This window comes from Cinclus cinclus, chromosome 19, assembly GCF_963662255.1.
Source record: "Cinclus cinclus chromosome 19, bCinCin1.1, whole genome shotgun sequence".
Taxonomy (NCBI): Eukaryota; Metazoa; Chordata; class Aves; order Passeriformes; family Cinclidae; genus Cinclus; species Cinclus cinclus.
This window is the reverse complement of record NC_085064.1, coordinates 2816360-2830445: the sequence shown is the minus strand read 5'-3', so window position 1 is coordinate 2830445 and position 14086 is coordinate 2816360. Positions and strand designations below refer to the sequence as shown.

The window sequence follows — 14086 nt, the reverse complement described above, 5'->3', positions numbered from 1 at the left end:
GCCATGATACCCGTGCTGGAAAAGGCGATCCGAGGCCGAGGGGCTGGGGGATTCTGCTGAGCCAATTCCTGTTTGCCGGCCCTGTGCTTCCGCTCGCGCAGCCCAGCACAATTGCAGGAAGCCATGAGCTGTTTCCTGCCCTCACCAGTGGCCATAGAAACCCCTGGGGGGTGGACGGGGACTGGGCAGGCAGGGAGGGAAAGGCTCTGGAAAATAGCAAAGGCCAGTTCAGGAGATATTGGCTGACAGGGAAGATAAGGGTTCGGAGGGAACGTGTCCCTTGGCTGGACATAAACAGGAAAAGCAGCAGAGAGGGAAGGGGGGAGGGAGTGCAAGGGGGAAAAGACACCCCGAGCAGCACTTCCCTGCCAAAGGAAGTGTGCAGTGCTGTTGTGCAGTCCAGATAGCCAGGGCTTAAAAGTTTGTGGGGGTTCAGGGTCATGGGTAACCTGGAATGGAGGAGACAGCCCCAGCTGGGCTGCCATGGGGTGCTGGGGAAGTCCAGAGCCTTCCCCACAGTGGCAGCAGCCCAGAGCAGGGGACAGGGATAGCAGGGTCTTGGGCCACCTGTCATTTTGGAGGGTGTCAGTGGGTGCTTGTGCCTCTGCAGGAGCCACCTGTGAGGACGTGCTGGCCCCCTGTGCTGGCAGCCCATGCAAGAACAGTGGTGAGTGCCAGGAGTCGGAGGACTACAAGAGCTTCTCCTGCAGTTGCCCCCCTGGCTGGCAAGGTATGGACATGGCCCTTTTGGGGGTCAGAACTCCCCGCTCCCCTGAGGGAGGGAAAGGCTCAGGGAAGGGAAGCCAGGCTTTGGGGAGGGTCCTGACCTGCCCATGGCTCAGCTGGCTGGATGGGACACAACATTGCCTGCATCCCTTGGCTTCTGCCCTGGTGTGAGCAGCGCCCAAGATGTCATTGTCACCCCTGGGGCTTTCACCAGCACCCCCAGCCCACACAATGGCTTTCCTGCTCTGTCCCCAGGTCAGACCTGTGAGATTGACATCAATGAGTGTGTGAAGAGCCCCTGCAGGAATGGGGCCACGTGCCAGAACACCAACGGGAGCTATCGCTGTGCCTGCCGCGCCGGCTTCTCCGGCCGCAACTGCGACACCGACATCGACGACTGCAAGCCCAGTAAGGGCAGGGGCTGCCCCAGACTGCACCCAGCCCAGCCCTGAGCCTCATCACCCTTCCTGGGGCTGGGATTCTCCTCCCCATGCACGGATCAGCCCGAGCTGCCACTGTGGCCTGGGCTGTGCTGCGAGCCCTGCTTGGCTTTTGGGGCCACCTCACGCATGTCCCTGTTGAGCTGTATCAGTCCAAGGCCAGATGGGAGCAGGAGGAAGGAGGTTGGGGGACAATGTGTGCCAGGGGTTCTCCTTATGCGCAGTCTCCTGGTGGGATTGTTATGGCTTCTGCCCAGTCCATGGGCTCAGTCCCATTCCTCCACGTGGCCAGGGAATGTGTATGGGGACAGTGCTGTGACAGCTCCTGGGCTGGGCTGCTGCACCCCAGCTGGACCCATCACATCTTCACATGCACGTCCCTCCTCTCCAGATCCATGCCACAACGGTGGCTCCTGCTCTGATGGCATTGGCACGTTCTTCTGCGAGTGCCTGGCTGGTTTCCGTGGGCCCAAGTGTGAGGAGGACATCAATGAGTGTGCCAGCAACCCCTGCAAGAACGGGGCCAACTGTACTGACTGCGTCAACAGCTACACCTGCACCTGCCCCTCCGGCTTCAGCGGCATCCACTGCGAGAACAACACCCCTGACTGCACAGAGAGGTACAGTCCTGACAGCTGGGACAAGGAGCTGAGGTCCCTGTGCTGTCCCAGAGCCCTGGGTTGGTGTGAGGAGCCTTTGGCTTAGCCACGATCAGCGGTGACTCACTGGGGTGCGATGTCTGTGTCCCCAGCTCCTGCTTCAACGGTGGGACGTGCGTGGATGGCATCAACACCTTCACCTGTGTCTGCCTGCCCGGCTTCACGGGCAGCTACTGCGAGCACAACATCAACGAGTGTGACTCCAAGCCGTGTCTGAATGGGGGCACGTGTCAGGACAGCTACGGGACATACAAGTGCACCTGTCCCCAGGGATACACCGGACTCAACTGCCAGGTACTGGAAGTTTGGGTGGATGCTGCTGTGGAGATCTGGGGTTCACTGCAGTCTCCACTCCTGCAGGAGCCCTGCTGGGTCCTCACCCTCATTTCTTGCTCTGCTCCCCCAGAACCTGGTGCGTTGGTGTGACTCCTCACCCTGCAAAAATGGAGGCAAGTGCTGGCAGACCAGCAACCTGTACCACTGTGAGTGCAACAGCGGCTGGACAGGGCTCTACTGCGATGTCCCCAGTGTGTCCTGTGAGGTGGCTGCTAAGCAGCAAGGTAAGGCCCTACGATGTGTGCAGGGTGGGGTCCCCAGGTGTCCCCTGTGCTGGGCACTGAGCAGGAATGTGGCCAGTTCTCCTGATGGGGGATCTTTGGCACAGAGTGATCTCAAGGATTGCTCTAGCAATGTGCCCCCAAGGCTGTAGTTCCCTGTGGGATGTGTGGTGGCCAGGACGTGGCTCTGTGGTGTGTGGGTGTCACTGCATCTCACTTTGCTCTCCCTGACAGGTATCGATGTAGCACATCTCTGCAGGAACTCGGGGCTCTGTGTTGACACTGGCAACACTCATTTCTGCCGCTGCCAAGCCGGCTACACCGGCAGCTACTGTGAGGAGCAAGTGGATGAATGCTCCCCCAACCCCTGCCAGAATGGAGCCACCTGCACAGACTACCTGGGAGGCTACTCCTGCGAGGTGGGTGCCTGGAGAGCAGGAATTCCCAGGGAAAAAGCCTCAGTTAACTGCCTTTCTGCTGCCCTTGCATGATGCGCCGTTACCAAATTGGAGAGTGGAGTGCTGGCTGTGCTTCTAGAGCCATGTGGAATGGAAGGAAGTTCTTTGATAGTTCCCCTCTTCCCTCCTTGCAGTGTGTGGCTGGTTATCATGGAGTTAACTGCTCAGAGGAGATCAATGAGTGTTTGTCCCACCCGTGCCAGAATGGAGGAACCTGCATCGATCTCATCAATACCTACAAATGCTCCTGCCCCAGAGGAACTCAAGGTAAATTAATTCCCCAGGCTGGGGCATTAGTGGGCTGAGTGCAGATATCCTTGGATTCTGCTCATTAGCTGCTCGGGCTGGCAGCAGCAAACACAGCGGGCGAGGTTTGTGTTTGCTTGTGGGCTTAGCCATCAAGGCCACGCGGCCTTGGCCACGTGGTGCCACGTCCCTGCTGCCCGAGAGGTGGCTCAGGCTGCCACTGACGTGGTCAGGCTGAGCCCCTTGGCAGGGGAGGCTCACACAGGGGAGCAGCGGGCGCCCCGATACTGTTTGATGAGCTGTGTGGGTTGTTCCCCCCTCTCTCTAGGGGTGCACTGTGAGATCAATGTGGATGACTGCAGCCCTTTCTTTGATCCTGTCACCCTGGGGCCCAAGTGCTTTAACAATGGCAAGTGCAAGGATCGGGTAGGTGGCTACAGCTGCATCTGCCCCCCTGGCTTTGTAGGGGAGCGCTGCGAGGGAGATGTCAACGAGTGCCTGTCCAACCCCTGCGACGCCCGCGGCACCCAGAACTGCGTGCAGCGGGTCAACGACTACAAGTGCGAGTGCCGACCTGGCTATGCAGGTGAGCACTGCATGTCCTCTGCTCTCAGGGTCCAGCCTGCAGCCCCCCCAGCCCTACCCAGGTATCCCTGCACGCCTTCGTCTGCTCCTCACGCGCTCCTCTCCCTCGCAGGCCGTCGCTGTGACACCGTGGTGGATGGCTGCAAAGGCAAACCCTGCAGGAATGGGGGAACCTGTGCTGTTGCCAGCAACACAGGCCGTGGTTTCATCTGCAAGTGCCCCCCGGTAGGTGTCTGCCTGTCCAGCTCTGAGCAGGGAATGTTGTGTGGGCAAGAAGGGTGGTCAAAAGGCCAGTTTAGCCCCTGAGGCTTCCCCAGCTGGGATAGGCATGGATGGGAGGATGCTTTGCTGTGGGTGCATCCATAAGTGTGCACTCTCCACTCTTGCAAGGATGCTGGAATAGAGTTAAGGAGAAGATGGCTCCGGCCTGAGGATAGAACAGGCTGAATGTTACGTGCACCACACCAAGTGGGACAGGCAGCTGTGGAGAAGAGCTCCCTTCACTTTGAAGGGATGCTCTAACGAGCTTTACATTCAAGATTATTCTTGCCCACCAGCAGTCTTAGAGGGAGAGTTTTATTTTGCCAGAGCACACGTGTGTTAATGCTGCTTGTAGCACAGCATCAGTGGTTCTGACTCCCTCCTTGCTGTGCCTTCCCCAGGGATTCGTGGGTGCCACCTGCGAGAACGACTCCCGCACCTGTGGGAACCTGCACTGCCTGAACGGTGGCACCTGCATCTCCATCCACAAGAGTTCCAAGTGCATGTGCACACCAGCCTTCACGGGCCCTGAGTGCCAGTACCCGGCCAGCAGCCCCTGCACCTCCAACCCCTGCTACAACGGGGGCACCTGCGAGTTCTTCAGCGACGCCTCCCCCTACTACCGCTGCAACTGCCCCGCCAACTTCAACGGCCTCAACTGCCACATCCTCGACTTCGACTTCCAGGGTGGCATCGGGCAGGACATCATCCCCCCCAAAATCGAGGAGAAGTGTGAGATCGCCGTGTGCGCGGGGTACGCCGGCAACAAGATCTGCGATGGGAAATGCAACAACCACGCCTGTGGCTGGGACGGGGGCGACTGCTCCCTCAACTTCAATGACCCCTGGAAGAACTGCTCCCAGTCTCTGCAGTGCTGGAAGTATTTCAATGATGGCAAGTGTGACTCTCAGTGCAATAATGCTGGCTGCCTCTACGATGGGTTTGACTGCCAAAAGTACGAGGGCCAGTGCAAGTAAGTGGCTTCTTTAAAACCTTTTTGTTCTAAAGCCCATGAAAGTCACCGTCTCTGGTGGTCCTCTGGCTCTTCTGATTGTATCTGGTAAAACTCCTTGACTCAGGCCTGCTGTTCACTCCCAACATTTTGTTCTGCTGCCTGTGGGGCTGCAACTCAAGCATTCACATCTCCCTGTGGTCCTTCTAAGTTGACATCCACTTGGAAGGTCTCTGCGTTTGACTCATTGCAGATGGCTTCCCTGTCCTTGCTTTTATCATTCCCCAGAAGTGGATTCTCCCACTCACAGCAGTAACACAGTCGGTTTCAAAGCAGGGAGATCCCATATGGAAGAGCAGCCAGGAAACATGATGATGTTAACATTCAAGCATTTCCCAAACATTGTCTTTGGCAACAGCAGGAACTTAGTCCCAGATTCGTGGACCAACTGTGGTCTTAGTAACTATTCTGTGTCCCCATGCCTTCTCTGAGTCACAGTAATTTGTCCCTTTTTCTTTTGTAATTTAACAGCTGCTCTTTTCTCACCTGCAGCGGTGAATGCTCCACAGTGCTGCATAAAACAGCTGCTTTCTGTGTCAACTAGTTTAGTGTCTGTCAGGGTGAAGAATATTTATACCAAAGAGAGACCACCATTGCTTTTCTCAGCAGATAGGTGTTATTTGCAGTACTTGGTCTAATTCTTCCTTCTGCCTTGCTTCTTCCTCCACCCAGCCCTCTGTATGACCAATACTGCAAAGATCACTTCTCAGATGGTCACTGCGACCAGGGCTGCAACAATTTTGAGTGTGAGTGGGATGGTCTGGACTGTGCAAACAACATGCCAGAGAAGCTGGCTGATGGCACACTGGTGGTGGTGGTCCTCATCACCCCCGAGAACCTGAAGAACAACTCCTTCAACTTCCTGCGGGAGCTGAGCCGTGTACTGCACACCAACGTGGTCTTCAAGAAGAACCCCAAGGGGGAGTATATGATCTTCCCATACTATGGCAATGAGGAGGAGCTGAAAAAACATTACATCAAGAGGTCCACAGAGGACTGGTCTGATATGCCCAGTGCTGTCATCAACAAAGTGAAGAGCAGCCTCTACTCCAGGGCTGGCAGGAGGCAGAAGAGGGAGCTTGACCAGATGGACATCAGAGGGTAAGAGGGTTCCATTTGCTCTGAGCAGCACTCAGAGTGTGTTTTCTGTGTTGATAATAGTAACACGCTAGGAAGGGAAGGATGTAGGCCAGATAATTTTATTTAGATGTTGCTTTCTGTGTGAACAGAAACCGGATTTTGCTCTCATGTGGGAAAATGGAGTGATCATTCAGGAATCCCTGGTACAATGCTGCGCCGACTCTCACGATTGAAGGAGTCCTGTGCATTGTTGGGAGCCGGGGCTGGGCTGGGTGGGACCTGGAAGCAGAAGTTGGCTTGACCGACTGTCTGACTTCAGGAAGTCATTAAGTTAAGCCTCATTTTCTCTCTGGGAAATGCTTTCTAGAGCTTTGTTGTAAAACTCAATTACTGCTATCTGTGTTTGGAGATCTTTGGTGTAAACATGCACATCTAACCTGCTCCCTCTCCATGGACTCAATCAGAAACCCTTTAAAGCAAAGGAGTTAGAGCAGCAGAGCTGATGTGAGAAGATCTGAAGGCTCCCAAACAGCATAATTTAAGATTCTGTAGTGTCTGGGTAATTTTGAAACATTGTGAAGCAGAGACTCCCTTCCATTCCTGTAGACAAAGAGCTGGATTTTACAGCATTCACTGAGGCAAATCCAACAGACCATAAGTGTGAGCTGCACAGGGCCACAGGGAAGCAAGGAGATGGGTTCCCACCTTCTAATTGCCACTGATGTGGGTTAAAGAGTGAAAGGAGATGGGGCTCGCCCGTGTCCTCGGTGTGGTCATCGCTCCCTGTTCCTTATTGACTCTTCTCTCTCTCTCTCAGATCCATTGTCTACTTGGAAATTGATAACCGCCAGTGCATCCAGTCATCTTCCCAGTGCTTCCAGAGTGCCACAGATGTGGCAGCATTCCTGGGAGCCCTGGCCTCCCTTGGCAACCTGAACATACCCTACAAAATAGAAGCTGTCAAAAGTAAGTACAGCTGGTCAGCAAGGGAGGAGAGAGAGCCAAAACTTTGAGCTTTCCCTAAGTTTAGTTATCTGTCAATTGGCTGTATTTGAGCACAGTCTGGTTTTAATAACTTCACTTTTTTTTTTCCTTTTAAGTCTTTTCTTTAAAAAAATTGCAAGCCCACTTTATTATTTTTGCTTATTCCAGGTTTTATTTCAAAATCATTATCACTCTAAAAGTTATTAAAAAAAGAAAAGAAAAAGTAAACCCAAGCAGCTCCAATCAATCAGTGACATGCAAGGAGTTGAAGTTTGTATCTTGAAAATCCCCCCTAAATCCTTTTGTCTTAACAGCTCAATGCAAGCGCAATGATTTGAAGTTTGCTAATCCTTTTCCTTAAAGGAGAAAAAAGTGAAGCTGTCTCCTGGTGCAGGCTGCCTTGTGCAGCCGAGAATTTGCCGATAGTTTGCAATTCTGATTAATAGCGTATAAAATGACCTTATTTTGGGGAGGGGGGCAGGTGGGGGGGGCTGGGGGCTGATTTAGATCAGACTTAGGTACCTCTATTAACAAATTTTCCTTCATTTCCACTCTGTCCCTGGTTTGCTATGCAGCTTAATGTCTCAGCATCTCTTTGTGCCCCACTGTTTTGTAGGTGAAACAGCCGAGCCCACGAAGAACTCCCAGCTGTATCCTATGTACGTGGTGGGGGCTGCACTGGTTTTGCTCGCCTTCATCGGGCTGGGGGTGCTGGTGTCTCGCAAGCGCCGCAGGGAGCATGGGCAGCTTTGGTTCCCAGAAGGCTTCAAAGTGACAGAGTCGAGCAAGAAGAAGCGACGGGAACCCCTTGGGGAGGATTCTGTTGGACTGAAGTGAGTAATTTGCTTGCTAACCCGACAGGCGTGGTGCAGCAGGGCTGCTCAGGGCTCTTCTGAGAGAGCCCGTTGGAGTTTTGTTGTCTAGTGGGTCATTGTGGTGTGGCAGGGAGGAGAAGAATCAGGGGTCTTAAAGTTCTGCATGGGAAAGAAAAAAAAAAAAAAAAAAAACAAAACGGTGTTCCGTCTGGTTTGTGCTCTGTAATAATTTTGTACTTGGTTAAAAAATGAAATGCAACCTGAGGGGAACCTCCTGGAAATTGGTTGATTCTTCTTTCAGTTTGTGCCTGTACACAGACAAACATCACAAACAGTTCCTGCAGAGGAGATAACTTTTCTATGTGGTTTATTTTTAAAGACCCCTCAAGAATGCTTCAGACGGCACGCTGATGGATGACAACCAGAATGAGTGGGGTGATGAGGAGACCTTGGACCCCAAGAAGTTCAGGGTAAGCCCTCTGCCACATTCCCTGAGCTGCAGGCAGGCGCTCCTGGTTTGTCACAGAAGGAGCAGAGAGACCCTCAGGGCCCCTCATTGCTGCTCTCAGCTCCTTTGTGACAAACACACACCTTGGAGCTTCCAGAGCTTCCCAGGCTGGAGCTCAGCCCGGGGTGCTTTTCTGGGAGCTCATTCCCTGCTGTCGCCCTCAGTTTGAGGAGCAGGCGATGCTGCCGGACACGGATGACCAGACAGATCACAGGCAGTGGACTCAGCAGCACCTGGACGCCGCTGACCTGCGCATTTCCTCCATGGCCCCGACGCCTCCACAGGGGGAAATCGATGCTGACTGCATGGATGTCAACGTCAGAGGGCCGGGTAAGGACCCCTTGTGCTCCTGCACTGGCTGTCAGCTCATGTCAAACCCTCCCTCAGCCCCTGCAGAGGAGCAGCCCCACAGCCCTCCCCATCCCTTGCTGGTACAGAGTCACTGCTACAAGCTCTGTACCACAGGGTTGCTGTTGTGTGTGATTTAGGGAGAGACCCTGTCACATTTTGCTTTCCATGAGAGCTCTTTTGTTCAGTGACTGAGATGGAAATTACAGAAGTACCTATTAAATCATCCAGGTTATCTCTCTGCTGCTCCTGTATTCCTCTCCTCCCACCCAACTGTGCATTTCACAGTCTTCCTTTAAGGTTTTTAATAATGGTTAATAGTTTTTTAAATTCTTACAAACACTTGGTCTTCCCCGTGTCTGTGAAATTGTCCTCTGAAATAATGAAGGTATTTGCCATGCTCTATTTGCTTTGAGTAGCCTTCTGTACAAACTGCACCTTACACGGAGCAGATGAAATAGGGAAAGCAGTGAGTAGTGAGATACCACTAAGGAATTTCAGATCCACACCAGAGGAAGCATATTTGCGTTTGATGTTCAGAACTAGTCAGGAGCTCAGTCTCGGCGCACCCAGGAGAACAAGCATCTCTCGCAAACAGAGCGTTCGACTGAGCCTCCTGCATTACAGACGGTAAAAAACCTTTTTTCCCTGGGCTCCCCTGTGCTTTTCAGATGGCTTCACCCCCCTCATGATCGCCTCGTGCAGCGGAGGAGGGCTGGAAACCGGCAACAGCGAGGAGGAGGACGATGCTCCCGCCGTCATCTCGGACTTCATCTACCAGGGAGCCAGCCTGCACAACCAGACTGACCGCACGGGCGAGACCGCCCTGCACCTGGCAGCCAGGTACTCCCGCTCGGACGCTGCCAAGCGCCTGCTGGAGGCCAGCGCTGATGCCAACATCCAGGACAACATGGGCCGGACGCCCCTCCACGCCGCCGTCTCTGCCGATGCCCAAGGAGTCTTCCAGGTAATTGATTCTTTGGCCGCTGGTTTTGGGGTTTTTTCAGGGGGAAATAGTGGTGCTGTGTGAGCAGTCTTATCCTGCTCACCTGGGCAAGGTGTGGGGTGACAGTTGTAAGGAATGAAGCCCTTGTTGTCTTCTGGCACAGCAATGGCATGGCAGCAGCCCTGGACTGGGAGCAGAGCTGGAGAGATGAACCTTTGGAAGGGTGTTGCAGGTCCTGAGAGCTGGATACCTGCAGTGCCTTGCTGTCTGCCCCTCCTAACGTTTGTGTTCCCTCTGCTTTGGCCTTTCTTGTGGCAGATCCTGATTAGGAACAGGGCAACAGACCTGGATGCCCGAATGCATGACGGGACCACTCCCCTGATCCTGGCTGCTCGTTTGGCTGTGGAGGGGATGCTGGATGACCTCATCAACTGCCACGCTGATGTCAATGCCGTGGATGATTTAGGTACTGAGGCAGCTAAAACACCAGTTCACATGGGACATTCACATGGGCATGGGACAAAAGGGCTGCTTGCTGTCGTTCTCAGCACTCCCTATTGTGTGTTGTATTTTCTGGTTTTCCTCTCCAGGCAAGTCAGCCCTGCACTGGGCAGCTGCTGTGAATAATGTGGAAGCTGCAATGGTCCTCCTGAAGAATGGTGCCAATAAGGACATGCAGAATAATAAGGTAGGATCTCCTAGGGTGATATATGCAAGGGAAGAACCATTTGGGGAGTCTGTTAAAGAGTAATTTCTGGCTGAAACACAAATGTCTGGCACTGAGACTCTGATTGTTCTGCTGTGAATGAAGTTGCTGGATTCAGCTGAAAGGAGCACTGTGGGATTTGGTTGTAGGGGTGATGTTGAGGGGCCATGCAGTGTCTTTGTGGCCACCTCCAGCCCATTCTGGGTCACTCACAGGGTTCCTGGTTTGGTATCAGTAGATGGCTCAGCAGGGTAGGAAAAAGAAGGAGCAAACCCTCATCAGAGGAGAGGTGATGGCAGAGCATCATGGGTGTGCAGCTCAGTGCAGTGCTAGCCAGCAGAACCTATGAACTCAACCCTAACCAAACCTTGCTGGCTTTCCAGGAGGAGACCCCACTGTTCCTGGCAGCCAGAGAAGGGAGCTACGAAACCGCCAAGGTCCTGCTGGACCATTTTGCCAACCGGGACATCACGGACCACATGGACCGGCTGCCGCGGGACATCGCCCAGGAGCGCATGCACCACGACATCGTGCGGCTGCTGGACGAGTACAACCTGGTGCGCAGCCCCACCCTGCACAACGGCCCCCTGGGGGCTCCCACCCTGTCCCCCCCGCTCTGCTCCCCCAGCAGCTACATCGGCAACCTCAAACCCGCCGTGCAGGGCAAGAAAGCCAGGAAGCCGAGCACTAAGGGGCTGAGCTGTAATGGCAAGGATGCCAAAGACCTCAAAGCCCGGAGGAAAAAGTCCCAGGATGGAAAAGGGTGTCTGCTTGACAACTCCAGCGTGCTGTCTCCAGTGGACTCCCTGGAGTCGCCGCACGGGTACCTCTCGGACGTGGCCTCTCCCCCACTGATGACCTCTCCGTTCCAGCAGTCCCCTTCCATGCCTCTGAACCACCTGCCAGGCATGCCCGACGCCCACCTGAGCATCAACCACCTCAACATGGCGGGCAAGCAGGATATGGCCATGGGCAACTCCAGCAGGATGGGCTTCGACTCGGTGCCACCACGCCTGTCCCACCTGCCGGTGTCCAGCCCCAGCACGGGGATGAGCAGTGCCCCCATGAGCTTCTCGGTGGGCAGCGGGGCCGGGCTGAACGGGCAGTGTGACTGGCTCACAAGGCTGCAGAACGGGATGGTGCAGAGCCAGTACAACCCCCTGAGAGGCAACCTGCAGCCCGGGGCTCACCAGCAGCCCCAAAACCTGCAGCACGGCATGATGACCTCGCTGCACAACGGGCTGCCCACCACCAGCTTGTCACAGATGATGAGCTACCAGGCCATGCCCAACACACGGCTGGCATCCCAGCCCCACCTGATGCAGAGCCAGCAGCTCCAGCAGATGCAGCAGCAGCAGCAGCAGCAGCTCCAGCAGCCTAACCTGCAGCCACCACCACAGCAGCAGCAGCAGCAGCCGCCGCCACAGCAGCCGCAGCAGCCACAGCAGCACCACAACCCCAGCTCCAACGGGAGCGGCCACATGGGCCAGAATTTCCTTGGTACGGAGCTGAGCCAGCCCGAGCTGCAGCCGGTGAGCGGCAGCGCCATGGCCGTGCACACCATCCTGCCGCAGGATTCCCAGATGCTGCCCACCTCCCTGCCCTCCTCCCTCGCCCAGCCCATGACCACCACGCAGTTCCTGACCCCACCTTCCCAACACAGTTATTCCTCCCCCTTGGACAACACCCCCAGCCACCAGCTCCAGGTGCCCGACCACCCTTTCCTCACGCCGTCGCCGGAATCGCCGGACCAGTGGTCCAGCTCCTCTCCTCACTCCAACGTGTCCGACTGGTCCGAGGGCATCTCCAGCCCCCCCACGAGTATGCAGTCACAGATGGGACACATCCCCGAGGCCTTCAAGTAAAAAAAAAAGAAAAAAAAAATTTAAAAAAGTGTTTTAGAGACGCTCATCGGGAGCCAGATGCTCAAGGGAAATCTTTTTTTAAAAGGACGTCGGATGCTTTTATTAAAGGATCCTTTTTAAATATGTTTTTATAAAAAAGAAGAAAAAAAGAAAAGAAAAAGACTAATTAATTCCTTTTTTTTTAGTATTTATTTATGTACTTTTTATTTTACATGAGAACACTGCCTTTTTTATTTATATGTTCTATTGTTAAGAACTCAATGTGGGACACCAGTTGTGTTTTGAGAAATCAACAAATTAGGTTTTTATAGGACGTTCTCTTTTGTTTGGGGGGGTTCATTGTGTTTGATTTGAGAGGAAATGTTTATATAAAGCTATAAGCAACGATTTGTGATTCTGAAATGCCATTAATTTATTTTTTTCTCTTTCAACTCAGAAAGAGAGGTAAGAAAGAAGAGGGGAAGGAAAAATTGACTAAAAATGCCACTCCTTAAGGGGAAAAAATTAAGTATGGACAAATTTTTTAAATGTACTTTAAAATGTTTCCTTTGCAATTACATGAGAGGACATTTTATGGTACCAGTCATGAATCTTTGTTTAAATTTCAGTATTATATAGTTGTACATTTGCCTTGATAATAGAAATTTTTGTTCTCTCTTGTTTTTATATATATATATATAAATATATATATTTAAATGATTTTTATGATCTAAAGAAAGAGAAAAAGAAAATCAGGATTATAGACCTGTAAGAACAGTTTCAAAGCTAAAAAAAACTTACAAAAACATGAATACTGTCCCCCATCAAAAAGAAATGTATTTGCCAAACTTCCAAGAGAGCAAGCCCATAACTATGGAGTATATACACAAAAGAGACTTAATTTTACTTTGAATATCTTTACTGATTTTTTTTTTGTTTGTTTCATTTTCGTGTTTGCCTTTGAGTAACTGTTTTAAGAAATAAATGCCAATATAAACTTTGTAAACCACATCCTTATTTTAAGGATGGCCTGCCTATTTTTTAAAAGAAGGTGTGTCTGGCAGTGCAGACACCCTGAGTGAGATTACAAAGCATTATCACACTGCCACCCCCATGTGCTCGCCCGGCCCCAGCTCCTCTGGCAGAGCCCTCACTGGGTGCCCAGTGAGATGTGCTGCTGGTTTTGGTGGGAAGCTGACTGGCCAAACATGGAGGGCGAGGGGCCAGCACAGCTGTGCTGTGAAACGTTGACATTTTGTTCTGTGACGTTAGCCTGGAGTGATGCATCTTTTTTAATACTGATGTGCACTCTTTCTGTGTATCATGTAAAATATAGTATAAGCCTGTGGCAGATTTAATGTTTGTAAATATGGGGGGGGGGGGGGTTGTTTTTTGTTTTTTAATCAAGAAATGGTGGATTTTGTTTCAAAAATCTAAATGAGCAAGTCTTAAATATATCATAAATATATCACCTTATAGAGGTGTTGGAATATCACTCACTCGGGTGCAAAAGCAAGCAGACACCCTAAGAGTAGGTAATGTGTATGGGACAGGCAGATAGAGAGCAGTTAATCAAGAAAACCTAAGAAAAGGGTTCCTTTTCCTCATTCTTTTCTATTAGAACACCAAATAAAATGGATATTTCTCAAGGCACAGCGCCTTGCTGAGCACTCATCATAGTTAACATTTCAGACCATTGTTATTGTGACACGCCTAATATGAGTGATATAAACATCACGTGGTGTTGAATCTTCCTATGTTTTATAAACTAGAGTGTAGTTTAAGAAAAGATATCTTCTGTAATAAAGTTATCTACATGCAAAGTTGTAGTTTGCAAAAATGATGTATTTTTTTTTGGTTAACTGATTTGCAATAAATGATGCTTCTGGGCGTCTAGATTTTACTAAAACT

At 52.1% G+C, this 14086-nt stretch overlaps 1 protein-coding gene across 2 annotated transcripts in view; it reads left to right on the top strand.

Moving 5' to 3' along the window:
- The window catches only part of NOTCH1 (notch receptor 1), a 41806-nt gene extending 28232 nt beyond the window's left edge, over positions 1-13574 (top strand). The window contains exons 16-34 of one of the 2 annotated variants that reach the window (XM_062505415.1): positions 611-730; positions 982-1134; positions 1558-1786; positions 1918-2119; positions 2232-2385; positions 2617-2801; positions 2975-3107; positions 3553-3672; positions 3784-3896; positions 4334-4905; positions 5617-6045; positions 6842-6990; positions 7625-7841; positions 8203-8293; positions 8496-8661; positions 9351-9646; positions 9944-10091; positions 10216-10313; positions 10715-13574. In XM_062505415.1, coding sequence (XP_062361399.1) covers positions 611-730; positions 982-1134; positions 1558-1786; positions 1918-2119; positions 2232-2385; positions 2617-2801; positions 2975-3107; positions 3553-3672; positions 3784-3896; positions 4334-4905; positions 5617-6045; positions 6842-6990; positions 7625-7841; positions 8203-8293; positions 8496-8661; positions 9351-9646; positions 9944-10091; positions 10216-10313; positions 10715-12196 — 5057 coding nt within the window. In that variant the 3' untranslated portion in view covers positions 12197-13574. Of the gene's footprint in view, positions 1-610; positions 731-981; positions 1135-1557; positions 1787-1917; positions 2120-2231; positions 2386-2616; positions 2802-2974; positions 3108-3414; positions 3673-3783; positions 3897-4333; positions 4906-5616; positions 6046-6841; positions 6991-7624; positions 7842-8202; positions 8294-8495; positions 8662-9350; positions 9647-9943; positions 10092-10215; positions 10314-10714 lie in introns of both variants that reach the window. The other variant, XM_062505414.1, reaches the window with a different exon arrangement.
- The last annotated feature ends 512 nt before the right edge of the window (positions 13575-14086 follow it).